Source organism: Nakaseomyces glabratus, chromosome K (assembly GCF_010111755.1).
Source record: "Nakaseomyces glabratus chromosome K, complete sequence".
NCBI lineage: Eukaryota > Fungi > Ascomycota > Saccharomycetes > Saccharomycetales > Saccharomycetaceae > Nakaseomyces > Nakaseomyces glabratus.
The window spans coordinates 224,505-242,423 of NC_088961.1; the positions used below are offsets into that span (position 1 = coordinate 224,505).

The following is a 17,919-nucleotide window of genomic DNA, read 5'->3' on the forward strand; positions in this document are numbered from 1 at the left end:
AATTGAGCAGCAATATTATAGACAGCGGTAACAAATACTTCGCAATTAAATATGAAACTGATATGACCACGATTGTTATCAGCAGTTTATCGAAAGTAGATCATTTAGATGTCATAGTTTTTGGCTGTCTCACTCATTATTTTATTTCAGTTTACAAGCTGCGAAAAAAAAAATCAGTGAAAAATTCGTGTTAATATGATTTCCTAATTAGGAAGTGTAATAGAAATTAAGTTACATATTAGCTAACTGTTGTATATCTGTATCTATAATTAGTATGCCTCTTTATATGAACACCATTTGAAGTGAATAATCCTATTCTTTATGTTCACCTGCTTTCTGTAGGTTTTCCCAATGCTCTAGGTCCTTTATTTCCCATTTGCGGGGCTCGTTTCCTTTACCTGATGATCTCACAGCGTATTCCTTCACTGTGTTCTTGATTGTTTGTTTATTATACTTTGGTAAGTTCTTTTGTATTATCTCTGAGACTGTTGCTAAGGAGAAAGTGCTGTTTTGTACTTCTTTCAGTAACGTCAGTAGGTCCTGGTCTTCTGTTATTATTGACTTGGATTTCTTATTAGGAGATTGTGTTGGTGTAGATAGACCAGAGGAGTTTTGATCAGTGGCTGCTCTTTTCAGATCTCTCTGACTTGCAGAGGATGACTTGATTGGAGATGGACTGGGTGTAATATAGTTTGGATCAATGGAAAACGTCTCCATTTGGGTCAACGGCACTGCGGCGAGCTTCTTGAAATATATCCTATCTTCTTCATCGAAAGTCGATATATCTGACCTTAGTTGCACTATAGGTATTAATGGGCCTATAAACTTCTTACCGTTAGTACCTGTCTTAGAGTTCCCGTCACCGTTCTCAGTATCCAGGAAACCATCGAACTCACCTTCGCTGGCTAAGTCATCGTCTTCTTCATCGTCGTCGTCTTCACCACTCTCCAAATTGTCAACACCACCTTCTTCGCCCTCCTCGTTCACCCATTCCAAGTCTGAATCGTAATCATAATTAAAATCTGTTATACTAGTCGAGAAAGGATCCAGTATGGGGAGAAAGAATTCTTTCGAGTACGTCCCAATGTAAGGTGGTCTCACATTCTCGTAGAACTTAATATACTTATGTGGCACCATTGAGAGCATAGTTTGTAATTCTTCATCGCTCTTTTCCTTCGCAGTCATTTGCTGTAGAAGAGATACAGCAGTATTTTTTATTGGATAGCCTATACCATCTAGGGATCTTTCTTTCAACCAACTGCATGGATCTAGGGTGGACGCATCTTGGTTTCTGTCCTTGAGCAAATCGTCCAGCGTCTTTATACTCGATTGTAATTTTTGAGTGTCCATTGTCCATGGTTGGCGGATTTCAACACCATCTCGAGCATAAAACGGAAGGAAGTATTTCTCGTAGTCTGTCTTCCTGGATACATTTTTGTTTGCATCATCCGATACTTTCCTGAAGAAGTTACCAATACGTGACTGTGCTCTTTCCTTGGCCTCTTCTTTTAGCCTTTTCTCTTCTTCTTTCTGACGCTTTTCTTCCTCCTTCTGAAGTCTTAATTGCTCTTTTTTTTTCCTCTCTTCCTCCTTTGCCTGTTCTCTCTTCCTTTTCTCTTCTTCTCTTTGTAGCTCCTTTAAGCGCTTTTCTTCTTCACGTTTCTTCTTCTCTTCTTCGCGTCGTAACCGCTCTTCCTCTTTCTTCTTCTCCTTCTTCAACTTCTCCTCCGCTTTTAATTGTTCTCTACGCAGTTTCTCAGCCTCTCTTTGTACCCTTTTCAACTCTCTCATCCTATTCTTCTCACTCTGTCGAGACTCACTCTGTGATGAGCTGGCAGTGCCGCCGTTACTGCTCTGACTATCGTCCTGACTGGTATCCAAGGTGGCCTCCTTCTGAAGGCCATCACTCATGGGACTCAATTGCTTCTGTGTTCCCTCCTCTACACTCTGCTGCTCATCATCATCGTGGTGGTCATCCAGATCAATCACCTCACTCGACTTCTTGACTTTAGCACTAATAGTGTTCTGGAAAAAAGAAAGTATACCCTTCTCGTTCTTGTCCGTCATATCCCAGCTGCTGTCATCCAATTCCTTTGGCCAATCTATCCTACTCCACTCAAAGTAATAATCAAATGCTCAAACCTTATAATTCTTCGATTTCGTGTCTCTAATCTGCTGAATTCAGAGCTCATCGCGCGATTTGAAATTTTTTTTTCAGTGAAGTCGACTGTTAAGAAGTTCTATATGAAATCATGCTGTTGCAAGTGTATTTGCTGGGTGGGTGTATGTAACCACAAGGCAATAATTATACAAGATGGCTAGTACTGGTAAGGTTAGAAAGGCTAGATGTCAATTCACTGAGTGTGCGAGCTCTCTGATCAGTGTCCCAGCTGTGGACTCCAAGACCACTGACAGATTGATCTACTTCCCAGGTGCGATCATGGAGAAGTACAAGATCATGGAGACCCGTGAGGGTGCTGACGCCCAGAAGGAGTACGAGTTCCTGGTTGTTCCAGAGTTCTGGGACTTCGATAACATTGGTGTGTCCCGTGATCTATGTCAAGTTACCGAGGACAGGGACAACGCTGAGTTCAAGTTCGAGTGGGACGGCCACACTTGGGAGTTGATCCATTGCCAAAGGTACTTGGCCTGTGCTGAGTGTGACCGTGGTCCAATCGGTCTGCTGTGTGAAGTTCAAGATGCTAACGACCACTCTTCCACTAGAAAGATCTGTTTGTTGAGCATTGCAAGCGTCGATTGCAAATAAGAACTGCTCATAGGAAACAGATGATTTTTTGCTGGCCGTTAGACCACAACGATAGACGACGAGACGAGGAGATGAGACGACTAATAGACAGTGATGACTAGATATGCAAAATACTCTACGGGCGTCCGGGTTTTTACATTTCACATGTCCTAGACACCGAAGCGAGACGAATGCAGACAGTGTATACTGTAAGACAAAGAACACAGATAGAAGATAGAATATAGATTATATAGACGTAATACTGAAACATTTGCATATCTTGACTGGAGACTTCAATAACACTTCAAAGATGAGCATATTGCAGAGCAAGTGCTGTACTTGTACATGTGATTACCCTCACGTACGGTGGCATCTGCAAATTTTCTGAAAAATTTTGCTGGAAAATCTGGCGGAGAAGCTGAGGCAAATAGCCAGAAAATGCGATGAGCTTCAGTAGTATAACGGGAGCAGTCGTTGATTTAAGTAGTTTTTGAGCAGGTTAGATCAGTATACAAGAGCTTATTAATACGAAAGATGGCTACTAGGACTCAATTTGAAAACTCTAATGAGGTTGGTGTGTTCTCCAAGTTGACCAACACATACTGTTTGGTTGCTGTTGGTGGTTCTGAGAACTTCTACTCTGCTTTTGAAGCTGAGTTGGGTGACTCTATTCCTATTGCGCACACCACCATTGCTGGTACACGTATTGTTGGTCGTATGACTGCTGGTAACCGTCGTGGTCTTCTAGTGCCAACCCAAACCACTGATCAGGAGCTACAACATCTAAGGAACAGTTTGCCGGACTCTGTTAAGATCCAAAGAGTAGAAGAAAGACTATCCGCATTGGGTAATGTTATATGTTGTAATGACTACGTTGCGTTAGTACATCCTGACATCGACCGTGAGACCGAAGAGTTGATCAGCGATGTCCTAGGTGTTGAAGTCTTCAGACAAACGATATCTGGTAATATTCTAGTTGGTTCATACTGTGCCTTGAGTAACCAAGGTGGTCTAGTGCATCCACAAACAACTATCCAGGATCAAGAAGAATTGTCCTCTCTATTACAAGTCCCATTGGTTGCGGGTACCGTGAACCGTGGTAGTGCCGTTGTTGGTGCTGGTATGGTTGTCAACGACTACCTTGCCGTGACGGGTCTTGACACAACTGCTCCAGAGCTAAGTGTTATCGAAAGTATCTTCAGGTTGCAAGACGCTCAACCAGATGCCATCTCCGGAAACCTACGTGATACTTTGATTGAAACTTATTCTTGAAGATAACTTTTTGCATTTTTGATTTAATGGATTTTGGTATTTTCTTTAGTTTCTAATCCGTTTTTTCTTCCTGTGTTTGGCAAATAAAATTAGGTGCTTTATTGGCAATATTTTGGTTAAATGAAGGAAACTAAAGCAATCTGTAAACTAATTTTCGTACCATTATTTATATTACCCTCTGTAGCATATATATCCTAACAAACATATTGGTGATAAACTTTTATCGTTTTGGGTTTCATCTAAATCTAGTCTAAAACTATATACGTTGGTTAGTTTTTGACTAATGAGTAATGGGCTCAATAATAACAGCGGCATTAATCGAGTATAGAAATAATAGGAAGCCATATTATGATTACTTCAAAACCAGTCTGTGTAACAAAACGATTGAACGAATGTTCGATTATTGTTGTTATGTATCTATTAATGTTTGCCTAAATAAAAATGTAATAATTAAACTGAAAAATAAGGGAATGGCTAATAAGGAAATCCATGACAGAAAAACATAAATAAATTCCTTGAAAACCTAATGGGAACAAATTAAAAATATTTTTCAAAAGTCAAAGATCAAAACGTATTATGTATGCTGCAATAATGATTACATTACTTCTTTTTAAATGATAAACCAATATGAGCAGCACATGTTAAATGGTATTTATTAGCAAAAAATAATGCACTTCGTCGACACTCTGTGGAATGTCATATCCTCTAAAGACTATTTGTGGCTGAAATATGAAGTAACGTTGGGCTAGCTGGAGAATGAACTAGCCAAGGATACTTTGAATGATGATCTTCTTCTTGTAGTTGGTGGTCTGGTGTAGTCACTGGTATAAGAACCAGAATCAGACGAAGACTGGCTTGATAAAAATGGAGGATTTGCCTTGGTTGATGGATTTATTGTAGGCGAGATATTTGTATCCAACTCTGATGTTATATATTTTTCTATGCTTAGAAGGTGTGAGGGGATAGCAACCACCGATTGCGAGCGTGACCTCATGGGACCTTCTTGGGGCCTACTGCTATGAGGGGAACACAAAGAATTCCTCTTAGACCTGTTTTGCGTAGGAGTGCACAGTATATTAGCGTTGCTATGCGACCTCCTACAAGTATGCGACGGATCAGCGGAGTATAGACTAGACCGACGGCGCGTAGTGTGATCACGTGCCTGTGTTGGCGACACAGGAATTATATGCTGAGTATTATGTTGTAGTGGGATGCTTGGCACAGAGTTATACTTCCTTAGCGAGGTATACCCATGTAGCTCATCTTGACCCGCTTGGCAGTGACTGTAGTCGTATTTTGGGAACTCGGTATAGGTATCCATCTCATCTTCTATGAGACAGCAAGGGTCCTGTACCGATCTCTCAAATATATTTTCTAATCCAACCTGCATAATAGTTGATACTGAAATGTTGGTAGTTGTTTGTTATATTTTGCTATTAGTGTTACTGCACTGTCAAAAAGATCGCCTCGTTACTTGGTTTTTTTTTTTATCTTTCTCTCTCTATTATAAGCCCAAATGTTATATACCAAAATTTCGATACTTGGGTTTTTCTTTTACTACAGGATATTATTGATACGTAATTTTATCTTGTTTCCAAGTCCAGTCAGAACCGCACGTACCGAAGACGTGATGTACAGTTTTGTGTTATATGTGCTCCCTTGGTCTTTTGTCTAATTTGGCTTCTTATTCATTATCCGTAACCCCTCTTCTTCTCAGGTTTAGATAAGTTTGTTACACTATGAGAGTTGAGTTTATTCTAGTTGTCAGTGCTATTCAAAACCCAGAACCTCTGTCCAACCAAATGCCCTAAATGCTGTGCCATTCGCAGAGGGGAAAAAAGCAACATATGCGTTTTGTCCCTCCCGGTCTAATATGGTTGTGTGGCTAGCTACTCCCTCCACAATACGATCCATCTCATTCGTCGAATCTTCCCTTGCGATCAAAGATGAAATTCCTTCGATTTCTATCCAGCCATGCCTTCTATTCTGGAATCGAAGGGAGCCAAATACATCCGTGTCCCACTGCAGTTCTGTGGGGGGGCGGAAGAGCGAGATGTAAAGAATTAGATCAAAAATAGATTCTGCAAAGTCCATGAAAGAAGCTTCTATTTCATCCCTCTTCTGCTTGTACGCGCGTTCTACTGGGATGGAAGAGAAAAAGTATTCCATCTTAGAGTACTCTTTGATATCAAGCAAAGCAAAAACCTTCAGAAATGTGCGAAGAGAACACTCACAGGGATAACTTGCAAATTATAAATTGGGTATTCTACTGTAGAAGCCTCTACTCCCTTATGGATATAATCAAATATTGGGATTCTTCGGTGCGGTTTTTTCTTAGGTAGATCTGTCCCCACGGCATGGAGATAAATCAATAAAGTACATAATTAAATGAAAAGGAAGTTGTATCAGTAGAAGGTTCATCTTCCCCACATCCACAGAAGACACCGCGTAACTGATCCAAAAAATACGAAAATGGAAGCCTCTCTCCACGAATTTCTGTGGATACAGATGAGCAATACCGAAAAGCCAGTGAAAGAGAAAGAAAAAAAAGGGGGGGCAGCTAGTTCCACGTTCTTTCTGTGTGGAGGAGGGGGGGCTTTAATTTGATTATGGAAGCAACAAAGGCAAAAGGAAAAGTGCACAGAATATTGTGTACAAGTAAGGATAAGATAATGATAACGTCGAGAATACCGTTGAGTTCTATCCCGCTTGCTAGTACAGAGAAGAGAAGGTAATTCTATTTAGGTTGTTTCATTTAGTGAAATCCCCGTACCGTCCTCTAGGACAATGAAAATATAGTCTTCCTTCGAAACGAGGATAAACTGAAACTGGGAGTTTTAGAAGCTTCGTAGGAGCAAGATTGCGGGGGGGGACAGGGCTTCGAAGAGGGATCATGAGATGGATATGGATACCATAGAATATCCACTAAGTGAATAGCACTTAGTAGCACCACTATCTTGTAACGTGATTGTGGGATTCAGAACCTCAATCAGGATGTGAGCAGCAAGAAATTACTAGTAAAGGTAATTCCGGACCACTTTCTCGATGGTAAGTCATCGCGGGACTAGAAGGAGGGAATGTTTCTTTTTATTATATTCCCCGGGTCACCGGGGTCAGGGAGACTAGCAGTAACAGACGTTGTTACATGCAATTCTAAAACAATTCTAAAACTCAGAGAGCCAAAACCAAAACCAAAACCAAGAAAGACCCATCAAGAAATTAAAGAGACTTGCCAAGAGGTGTACAACCCACAGAACAGTCAGCACTCCCTGATGTTTAGCGATGTTCAAAAAAGAGGTCCGGTGATGCCTGATTTGTACTTTAGTTAGACAAAAAATCCTTGCACCACTTCTAAAATTGTTACTGTTCAATCTGGGGATTGCAAGACTATTTCCCTAATTAAAAATATATTCGATATAAAGAAATGTATTGGAACAGAAAAAAGATTGAGAGGGTTAGAAAGGGAGCGAAACAGTTTATAGTTAGATACTCTACATTTTGTTGGGTGCCATACTTTCATAATGGGTAATTCTTGAATAAGTAAGATATACTCTCACCATTGTGCAAACGACGGATGGCTTCGGCTAGAACACTGCTGATATCGATTACGTCTAGCTTTGGACATTGTGGCATCTTGTCCTCGAATGGAACAGTGTTCGTACAGACAACTCTATCTAGACGAGAGTTGTTGATGTTGGCTATAGCGTTACCGGATAGCACACCATGGGTCACTATCGCAATGACAGACTTTGCATGGCCGTTGTCTAGTAGGACTTCAGCGGCCTTGGCAAGTGTACCACAGGTATCTGCCATATCGTCAACGATGATACAAATCTTGTCGGTAACGTCACCAACCAGGACCATTCTGGAGACCTCGTTAGCACGAGCTCTCTCCTTGTGAATTAATGCGAAGTTTAGGTCTAATCTGTCTGCCAAGGTGGCAGCACGCTTGGCACCACCAGCATCTGGAGAAATGATAATAGCATCTTCGTATTTTACATTCTCCTTGATGTAACGAACAACACTTGGCTCAGCATATAGGTTATCCACTGGTATGTCAAAAAACCCTTGGATCTGAGAAGCATGCAAATCCATTGTGATAACATGATCACAGCCAGCAGTAGTTAGCATATCAGCCATAAGTTTGGCAGTGATTGGAGCTCTAGATTTATCCTTTCTATCCTGTCTTGCGTAAGGGAAGTTTGGAATAATTGCAGTAATACGTCTGGCAGATGCAGTCTTAGAAGCGTTGATCATTATTAAAAGTTCAAGAACCCTATCGTTAACGGTACCTGAACCAATTTGTGTGATGATGAAAATATCTTGGTCACGCACACTTTCTCCAATGGAGAACGATACTTCATTACTTGGGTCACGTTTCAACTTGCAATCAGTCAACTCGATACCAAGTCTCTTGGCAACAAGCTTTGCCAATCCTCTGTGAACATCAGGAGCTAATAGTTTAATAGAGTTGGTAGGCATTTCCTTTTATTTCTTAAGTACAGTGTCAAACTTCTGCGTTATCCTTTCTTTATAAATAACAAATGTTATGAAAAGTGGACTAATGATAACGGCAGATAAATATCTTTGCTTTTGTGTCAAAGAAATAACTTGATTTGGGATAAAACTTTAGAAAGGCAGGACCGAGAATAAAGCTAAAAAAGACTTAAGATTCTAGTTATTTGACCACTCACTGAAACTGAATTTCGCTGTAACTCCGTCCGTTACTTACATAAAGGAAAATCTAGAAGATAAAATTAATGTAATACTACAAAGAATGATATTTTAACAATGGGTGAATAGGAGCGGACCTGAATCACTCTCGAATACAATGACCATGGATTCCGAGCTCATCGCATCGCATCGCTAAATTTTTTTTCCATCCACACTTCACAACCGGAAATGAAAAATTTCACCGTCATTTATGATAAGTGCATGTGACAAGATGTCTAATGCGTATTGGTTGTAGCTGTTATAATAGGAATATATAATTACTTATTCTTTATTTATTTCCTGTTATTGAATGTCATCAATTTTTGGAGGTAGTTTTGGCACTTTCTTTTTATTCCTCTTTTTTTTTGATTTGGTAGTGGTTACCCCTGGTTGTACCAAAATGGTTCCTTCCTTAACTTCATCTGGTGCTTGATCAAATTTATCTCTACTTTCAAGATAAAACATGATATCCTTAAGTTGATCTTGTAACTCTTTATTTTGTTCTTCTTGATCTTTTAGTCGTTGCTCAATAGATTCTATCTTTTCATCACGGAAAGCTAAATTCTCCTGGAGACCTTTTATTATCAGTTTGTCTTCAATTATCTTACTCTCAAGGTCTTTTTTTATCTGGTCGTTTCTATCTACTACCTCTTTCAAGTTCTTATTCTCCTTTTGCATATCTTTCAGCTTCTGATTAAGATTCTCAATTTCATCCGTCATTTTATATGTATCTTGCATTTTCATTTCATAATATTCACTTTGTGACTCAAGTTGAGATATTAGTACCTCTACATATTCCAAGTGATATTCTCTATTACGCATAAAATTAACACGCAAGTCTTTATCGTCATCATCTTTATAATTACTACTTGTGGATGGTTGGAAACTTGATCCTATGCCGGCTTTTCTATCATCCACACGACCAACAGATTCAACAAGTTTCCCATCGACTTCATTTTCAACTAGCCTATGGACGTAGTTATCTCCAGCATAATCCCAAACTCGGTCAGTCTTAGAGTCCATAGCAAAGCAGTGAGAGGTTTCCTCAAAATGCTTTATTGCATGGCGGGAATTGTATCTCCCACAACCTACATGCCCACAAATTAAGCATATCCATAGATTTTCTGACGATCCGCATTCTGAGCATTTCTCTTTATTACCATGTTTTCGTAATGTGTCCCTGGATAATCTAAAACTTGACAGCCTGCATACTGGGCATTTAGAATTCTTCCATTTGTCTAGGCATTGGCAATGAAAAGTATGTTGGCATGGTATTGTGATCAGTCCTGTTGTCTCAGAATCCATTCTCTCCAGGCATACTGGACAGGTTGGAAGTTCGACATCATGATCTGCATTTGTATTTTCTCTTACTGTTGTGAAAGGGTCATTGAGTAAATAAGGTAATTCCTTCTTTTCATCTCCAGGGAATAACTTTTTGGCAAATATGATTTCTTTGATATATGCGACATGGCAAGTTTCCGGATCCATTTTGCTAAACCTTTTACCATTAAACTCATCCTTGAAATTCTTTGCTGCAGTTGATTCTCTAAATTTCATTAATACCATGAAATTAAAACCAAATCCCTTCTGCTTATTTCGTAGTATCCTAAAATCGGAAACTTGATTATTTACGATTTCATCTCCAATATAATAATGAAGCAGATCATGTATTGTAAAATAAGTCGGAACAAACAATATACTAACCATAGTGTCTTCTCCAGGGACTGTAATTATATCCTTTGTTTCTGCATCATCCTTGTCAGTTTCTGTACCACTTTTAAACAACTTGATAATGCCATGGCCCAAGTATTCAGATGTGACAATATCCTTATCACTTTCGCTGTTCTTCTTCTTTGTTATATTAACACGTTCAAGCATAATATCTGAAGTCCTCCAATCTTGAAAAGAATCAGAACTTTTGTTCTTAGTATGATGTATTACTGAATGTTTTTGATCAGAATGATTCGTGAATATATTGTATGAGTTACTCTGCTGCTCTCTGTTTTCAAATTCTAACACTAATTTATAAGTTAAGCTGGTACCTTCATTAACGGTATGGAGCATTTGTTAACCTCTTGTGCCAAGTTAAATGAATTAGATAGCAGTCCATATATCAGATATGCTGACTCTTTTGATGCAACATCTATTACTGAAGTTATTATTACTGCCCTTTATTTACCATTTTTTTGTCAGTTTTTTATGTTTTGGTGACACCGAAGTTACAATAACAAGCCTAAAACGGTTATGAGTCTTATAAATATTAGCGTATAGGAAGACTATAATTAATTACTTTATTTGAATATTAAAATTATCGTATTACAAGGTTTACATTATGTAGGATTTTCATTATTATATCATCGCATTTATATTTATCATTAATTAAATCTCCGTAATTAAAAATGGTCCTAAAAAATCGATGTAGATGCCAAGAAACAGACGACTCAAATAGCCACTGTTGTTTTATTAATTTTCTAGGCATGCTTCTTCAACAAGGGTATCTATTACGTTTTTGTAGTAGGCAGGCCCATTTTTGTGAGAAACTTCGCGTCCCTTCAATCTTTCCATGAGACATAAGACATCAAAATTCTTTTCTTCTGAAAGTCTATGTAGATAGCTCCAAGTTTTAGGAACAGTCAACAATTTATTAGCATCATCCTCAAAATCATTAGAATGCTTAGCACCTTCTGCATTATATTTACCAAGCACAACCTGTGCAAAAAATTCGTCTTCTGATGGAAACGAAAATTTACCATTTTCAGCAACTTCATTAGGCTCTAGTTTATACACAGTATCGCCTTTTCTAAGAAGTATTCTATTCTCTTCATTTATTTCCATGTTCAATCTCCTTAAATCTTCTAGTTCGTTAACAAGTAAATCTCTATTTTTCTCTATGTCAGATAACTTATTTTCAAGCTCTTTAAGTCTGGCTTCTTTCCTCTCTCTAAAAGCCTTTTGTGCTGCTCTATTCTGAGCCTTTTTCCTGGCTTTTATTTCGTCTTCTGTAAGACCCTCTTCATTAAATTTATCTTTACCGCTAATGGAGGCGTTTCCACTGCTAATGCTGGGGAAAGAGACTTCTAAGTCATTTGGAGTGCCAGTCTGACTTTGTGTTTCAGATTTATCAATACTTGTGTTAGACATAATCTGCGCATCCAAACCGTCTTCATGTTTTATTATTGGTTGTGTACTATGTGCAAATTGAGGAGGCATGAAGTAATTCGGTGGTACTGATTGTGCATGCGGATTTACAGAAGCTTCAATACTATATGCTGATGCATTTGGTCCACTGGGAGGAATAGATGCCGTCTTAATCATTTCAGTATTACCATGCTGAATAAAAGGTGGAGGTACTTGCGCTGTACCCATTGGCACATTTAAAAAGTTTGTGCCCATGGTCAAGTTCGCACTATTCAAGTAAGCCTGTAAGTAATGTGGTGATATTTGTCCATGAGGTGTCACGCTGTTTTCATGACTATTGTCATTATTATTTTTGCCCTTGGTGACCTTTTTGACCTTTGTGGTCGCTTTTGTCCTGCTTTTTGCCAGGTTCTTGCCCTTATCTTTACTCATGAGAGTTCAGTGTACTTATTTTTCGTTTCCCACGTATTAACCTTGACACAACAAATTACTAAAGTCTATGGTTTGCTAGTTAGTAATATACAACTGAAAAGCTCATCTATCTTCGGTCTCGAAACTTTTAAGGTTTCGACAAGAACAATGGGGAGAGTATCGGTTGCCCTGGATGAAAGGGCATCACCTACGTTATCTCTGAGATTGTCACAATAAATCGCATATGAATTTCCAACATTATATGCTAGTATATAACCATTTGAATATACTAACATAATATTCATTAAGTAATTGAAATGCGGTTTCAGATATAAGCTATAGGCTCGTAAGCATATAACCAATCTGATATGACCTTTGTATACATTTGTGTGTAAGATAAAAGAAACTTGTAAAAATGATTACGAGTCACAACGGTTCAGAAGTATTAGAAATAAAAAAGCCAATTGAAAGTCTTATCCTCATCCTTAATACAATAAATATCAAACATTGCGAACTGGCTGATGAAAAAAGCAAACTCCAATACAACATGACTATATAATACTTGTCAGCATTATTTAACTCAAGTCTTTTCAAAAAAAGAAACTTGAAAAAATAAATGATTTCGCCCAGGATCGAACTGGGGACGTTCTGCGTGTTAAGCAGATGCCATAACCGACTAGACCACGAAACCATGTTAACTTGTTGAAAATTACACTAACGCATAATGACATACACTTTAACAGGACTTCACGTGATCTAAAAAGGGCATTACTTATTCATTGCCCGTATTGTTTAGCTACTACGTTTTGTTTGAGTAAGGGAATTGCCACATAAAAGTGTATACAAAAGATAGCTCAATAAGTGTTGTTTTATCTCATACTAATACATTGGGGGTACCATCCTGGATTTTACTAGAATGCATCAGAAATTTCAAAGATTCTTATCAATTGTTTCGGATATTACCTCTAGAATGGTACTGTAGCCCCTATATTCCCCGCAAAATTGTTTTAAATAGGTATTGTTATGTAATAATGCAGCTTAGAGCATGTCAATAATGTATATGCGCTCTTGCATATATTTGATTTCCGCAAGTAGATGAATTACCCCATATACTTGTTCTAATCACTACAGAGCAGGCATATCACGAGGAAAGCCATTACGTAAAATCGCAGAATATCATGAGGTTGTCACTAAATTCGAAACGGATCCGATTCAGCCTTTAGAAATTTTCTTTTATTTGATGCAACTCCTACTGGGGTTGAACAACTTACACAATGGTCCATTAACTAATGATCACAATGGTTTCGTCCGAATTGCAATGAATCTTGCAATTCGTATTCTCCCTTTAGAGGCAGTATTAAGGGATTGCTTGCTTTTGCGATGCCCTTAATGATTTTTTTGCAAATATAAATCTACGCAAAACATGACTTTCTGCGGGGTTTTACAGTGCATTTGAGTAAATCAATTTCTGGTAATATTCCAATTTGTAATATTAGTTTTCCTTCTAACCAATTGAACAATTGGAAAAGTATAAAAAGGGCTTGAAAATGCTGTTCAAAGCTTTTAGTTTCTGGATTCATTATATCTTGTAAATAGTAAACAATAAAGATCCAAGAGAATATTCTCAAACAAAACAATCACATATAATATTATAAAAATAACAATGTCTACCCCTCAAACAATGCAAGCTGCTGTTATCGATGGCGATCACTTGACCTTAAAGGAAGTTCCTGTCCCAGAATTGCGTGATGGTTTTGTTCTAGTTAAGAATAGAGCTGTCGCTGGTAACCCAACCGACTGGAAGCACATCACATGGAAGATTGGACCACAAGGTTCCATCGCCGGTTGTGACATTGCCGGTGAAATTGTTAAGCTAGGCCCAAATGTTGACACTAATAAGTTCAAGGTTGGCCAAAAAGTGTATGGCTTTGTTCATGGTGCTTCCGTCAAGCATCCAGATAATGGTGGTTTTGCCACTTATTCCGCCCTAGACTCCAAAATCGCCTACACTGTGGATGATTCCTTTGAAGTAAGTGGTAAGGACCAGATTCCAGAAGGTGCCATTAAGTACTACGAAGATGTCGCTACTCTACCAATCTCTTTAACAACTGCAGGTGCCGTTCTAACCACGAATTTCAATATCAACCTAGAATGGCAACCAAGTGAAGCCCAAAGAGACTTCCCTATCTTATTCTGGGGTGGTGCTACTGCTGTTGGCCAACTATTGATCCAAGTCGCCAAGAAGCTTCATGGGTACAAGAAGATTATTGCTGTCGCCTCTAAGAAGCATGAAGCTCACTTGAAATCATATGGCGCTGATGATGTTTTTGATTATCATGACGCCGATGTTATCGAACAAATCAAGAACAAGTACCCAGACATTCAAAATCTAGTTGACTGTGTTTCTAACAATGACACCATAAAGCAAGTTTACGCTGTTGCTTCTGAAACAAAGCCAGCTACCATTGTCCAATTGACAACTTTGTCAATCAATGACATCCCAGAATCTGAAAGAAAGGACAATAAGACCATTGTCGGTTGCCTGCTATACTGTGCAAGTGGTGAAGAGATTCCTTTCGGTGCTTTTACTTTACCAGCCAACCCAGAATTCAGGGAAAAGGTCATCAAGTTTATTGAGTTTATTAGTCCAAAGGTCACTGCTGGTGACATTCACCATATCCCTGTCAAGGTTTACAAGAACGGTCTAAATGATGTTCAACAAATCCTTGATGACATTCAATACAACAGAAACTCAGGTGAAAAGTTGGTGGCTGTGTTGAACTAAAAGATAAACCTTATATATTCTCCATTTAAAATTACTTCAAACCTACCACGTTCTAAATAACAATTATTGGTAATGTTTTAAAAAAATTTATATTATTATTTCTATTATTTCTATGGATATTAGATAAAAGTACAGATTAATCAAAGTGACTAGAGTAATTAAAAATAATGAAAAATGCAATTATATGCACTACAGGGAAGAATGAAATTTTATTTCCATAATATTGGAAATTAGAGCACAAAACATGTATTGTATATCCCTAGCATTGCAAATAGAACATGCAACAGACTAGCTGACATGGTTATTAAAAATGGGCATATTGGCAACAATTATCTTTAGCACCAATATATTGATCAATTAGTCAATATCACTGTAATTCTCCATCCCACCGACAGTGTTGGCAGCATCTGCAGCTCTCTTAGATATACCTGCTTCTTCCAATTGCTGCTCTATGTCATTTATATTTTTTGGCCTTTTATGAGGGTTTTCGAAAGGCCTAGATACAGCTTTGAATAAACTTCCTAAATTTTCAGAAGCTGTCTTTCTGGCTTCTCCTACTGAACTATAAGAATCGGCAGCTGATATATTGTTGTGAGGGAAGACGGCCTGAGTGGTGGCTTCCGATAAATCCATTCTGCTATCAATATCGTTAGATTCCTCACCGCGACTCCGAGATGTCGTTTTTTTTATCATTCCCGTCATGAATCTTTCCAAATGTGCACCAGGCTTATTATTTAACACATTATAACCACTAGAAGATCGATAATCTTTCTCTTCTTCAGTTTCGATGGTCTTCACCAGCTTCAGATAATTTTCGTTACTTACCGTATGTGGATTGTCTTCATGAGTATCACCAATGTCATGCGCATCTTTAATGTGTTTTGCTGTCTCTCTAAGAATTTTTCCTTTATGTTTTTTGGTATAGTATGGATTTTCGATAGTTTTTTCACGTAGTAGTGGTTCACCCATGCCTCTAACAGGAAAGACACCCGGAGGTGACCTTAATGTTCTCCTCCTCTTTAGATTTGGTGTTGTTTTGACCTCTCTTAAGGACCGCGAAGTGGTATATCCTCCAGTTACTGGTACATTAGGGTGAGACCTTGTCCTATATCCTTCATAGTCATATCTGCGTTGCACACTGCTTTCACTGGAATTTATGCTAATATCGGATGCTGGTCTAGACATCGTTGGTCCTATCTGTTCTAAATAAGGCTGTACTTCATTATCCGTCGCTGTGCTGCTGTTATCATTAAGTGGGCCTTTCTCTGACAAGTACTCATTGTTGTCTTTGTCTGTACTATCGTCTTCATCCTCTGTATCATCATCAATCTTTTCACTCTCTGCTTCTTTTCTAGGCACTCTAACCACTCTTGAGTCGACGTTAAGTTCTGGTTGCTCATCTCTTTCATCGTATTCTGGAAGTGATAGTTTTTCCTTATCTCTCTCTACCACGACAAGATGTAGATAAAATGGAATGTAGGCTGCAAAAACAAACCCACCTATAAAGTTACCTATCGTGGCTGGTATCAGCAGCTTCCAAATATACTTACCGACACTAACATTGGCACCGTTATACATTCCAAGAAACAACATTGCTTCATCAGCCACGACGTGCGTTAATCCAATACACACCAACGTGAAGATTGGTATCAATATCGCCAGGAATTTGACGTGTAAAGGCTTGGCTAATAATTGTAGATATATTGCCAATGCGACATAAAAGTTACCACCGATTGCTTTAAGAAAAGTTTGTATGAAGCTAAATGATGCTTTTTGTTCCGCTATCTTTATTGTGCCTGCCTTCCATTCCTCAGAGTGACCAATACCAGACAAGTATATAATAACATAGGAAACAAACAAGTTTCCTGCTAAATTACCTAGCCAGCTAACGCTCCATGATATCAAAACGTCCCAAATTGACACGGCACGTCGCAGGAATGCTACCGAAAAGTACAGTATATTAGAGTTGTAAAGGTCAGCACCCAGAATAACCACGTAGAATAAACCGATACTGATCACGATCCCACCCAGGAAATTCACCACACCGGGGTTCTTGTCCCACAACTCGGGACTTTCACAATGTATGGCTAGATATAACAGCGAGCCCGAACAGAATACTACACCCCCAAGAATACTGTTCAACACCAGCGCATCGAATGTAATACGGGCTTTCTTCATCGCAGTAGCGACGAGCGCTAGCGCCGCCTCATGCGGTGTGATGTAATAGGTATCATCAACCATAGATGCAATATTCCTTTCAATATCTATGTAATATGTGTCTCTGTCCTTGAATTTGACTTATTAAGCAAAACCTTTTCTTTATATACAGAGAGATGGATGATCCACGCTGCCAAATTGAATTGTTAAAGGGTCCCGACCTCAGTAGCTATCGTATCGCCCTGACAATTTCCAGTTTGCACTCATACAGTGCTACACTGGCATCTATGAATTTGCTGTAAAATGCAGATATGCCAAAAACTATCGCAATATTCTAATTGGGCAGGAAAACGTCATATTACTGCCAACTTGCAATCGAAGCTTACTGTCAAAAAAAGCGAAAAACGTTGCCTCCTACGAGCATTTCAATGAGAAATGCAGAGAAAGATCCTTGATTTGCTACTTTTGTGGAATTTTTTTGATAGTTCGAAGGAAAGAAACCAGCGCAGAACCCACCAGTGAGCGCACTGTGCGGAAAAACCAGACAAAAGATGCCACAGCCGAACAATCGAGATTCCCGTTGTACAGCCAACTCTCTGTGAAGATTGGCAAAAACGGTACAGAATCTGTCCTATTTTTCCGGAAAGCGTCGATTCGTTTCATCTATTTGTCACAGAAGGCCTGGTAGAGAAGGGCC

The 17,919-nt window shown here is 38.8% G+C and overlaps 9 protein-coding genes and 1 non-coding gene across 10 annotated transcripts; 3 read left to right on the forward strand and 7 right to left on the reverse strand.

Annotated features, from left to right (window-relative positions):
• Window positions 1-312: 312 nt before the first annotated feature.
• Window positions 313-2,067, reverse strand: RLF2 (Rlf2p; the record flags this gene model as incomplete). Its single annotated transcript, XM_448332.1, has 1 exon — window positions 313-2,067. One exon carries the CDS (start codon window positions 2,065-2,067, stop codon window positions 313-315), a length of 1,755 nt encoding a protein of 584 aa, XP_448332.1.
• A 247-nt stretch (window positions 2,068-2,314) lies between these two features.
• Window positions 2,315-2,767, forward strand: DSS4 (guanine nucleotide exchange factor DSS4; the record flags this gene model as incomplete). The annotated part of the gene is made up of 1 exon (XM_448333.1): window positions 2,315-2,767. The coding sequence occupies one exon, from the start codon at window positions 2,315-2,317 to the stop codon at window positions 2,765-2,767; it is 453 nt and encodes a 150-aa protein (XP_448333.1).
• Window positions 2,768-3,280: 513 nt separating this feature from the next.
• On the forward strand, window positions 3,281-4,018 carry TIF6 (translation initiation factor 6; the record flags this gene model as incomplete). Its single annotated transcript, XM_448334.1, has 1 exon — window positions 3,281-4,018. The coding sequence occupies one exon, from the start codon at window positions 3,281-3,283 to the stop codon at window positions 4,016-4,018; it is 738 nt and encodes a 245-aa protein (XP_448334.1).
• Window positions 4,019-4,763: 745 nt separating this feature from the next.
• On the reverse strand, window positions 4,764-5,408 carry GVI51_K02365 (uncharacterized protein; the record flags this gene model as incomplete). Its single annotated transcript, XM_448335.1, has 1 exon — window positions 4,764-5,408. The coding sequence occupies one exon, from the start codon at window positions 5,406-5,408 to the stop codon at window positions 4,764-4,766; it is 645 nt and encodes a 214-aa protein (XP_448335.1).
• Window positions 5,409-7,534: 2,126 nt separating this feature from the next.
• Window positions 7,535-8,500, reverse strand: PRS3 (ribose phosphate diphosphokinase subunit PRS3; the record flags this gene model as incomplete). Its single annotated transcript, XM_448336.1, has 1 exon — window positions 7,535-8,500. The coding sequence occupies one exon, from the start codon at window positions 8,498-8,500 to the stop codon at window positions 7,535-7,537; it is 966 nt and encodes a 321-aa protein (XP_448336.1).
• Window positions 8,501-9,034: 534 nt separating this feature from the next.
• ETP1 (Etp1p) lies at window positions 9,035-10,795 on the reverse strand (the record flags this gene model as incomplete). The annotated part of the gene is made up of 1 exon (XM_448337.1): window positions 9,035-10,795. The coding sequence occupies one exon, from the start codon at window positions 10,793-10,795 to the stop codon at window positions 9,035-9,037; it is 1,761 nt and encodes a 586-aa protein (XP_448337.1).
• Window positions 10,796-11,194: 399 nt separating this feature from the next.
• YAP3 (Yap3p) lies at window positions 11,195-12,301 on the reverse strand (the record flags this gene model as incomplete). The annotated part of the gene is made up of 1 exon (XM_448338.1): window positions 11,195-12,301. One exon carries the CDS (start codon window positions 12,299-12,301, stop codon window positions 11,195-11,197), a length of 1,107 nt encoding a protein of 368 aa, XP_448338.1.
• Window positions 12,302-12,897: 596 nt separating this feature from the next.
• tV(AAC)10 lies at window positions 12,898-12,971 on the reverse strand. The gene has a single exon. It is a non-coding gene; the product is annotated as a tRNA-Val (tRNA).
• A 972-nt stretch (window positions 12,972-13,943) lies between these two features.
• GVI51_K02475 (zinc-binding alcohol dehydrogenase family protein) lies at window positions 13,944-15,065 on the forward strand (the record flags this gene model as incomplete). The annotated part of the gene is made up of 1 exon (XM_448339.1): window positions 13,944-15,065. One exon carries the CDS (start codon window positions 13,944-13,946, stop codon window positions 15,063-15,065), a length of 1,122 nt encoding a protein of 373 aa, XP_448339.1.
• Window positions 15,066-15,422: 357 nt separating this feature from the next.
• On the reverse strand, window positions 15,423-17,306 carry GVI51_K02497 (uncharacterized protein; the record flags this gene model as incomplete). The annotated part of the gene is made up of 1 exon (XM_448340.1): window positions 15,423-17,306. The coding sequence occupies one exon, from the start codon at window positions 17,304-17,306 to the stop codon at window positions 15,423-15,425; it is 1,884 nt and encodes a 627-aa protein (XP_448340.1).
• Between the last annotated feature and the right edge of the window lie 613 nt (window positions 17,307-17,919).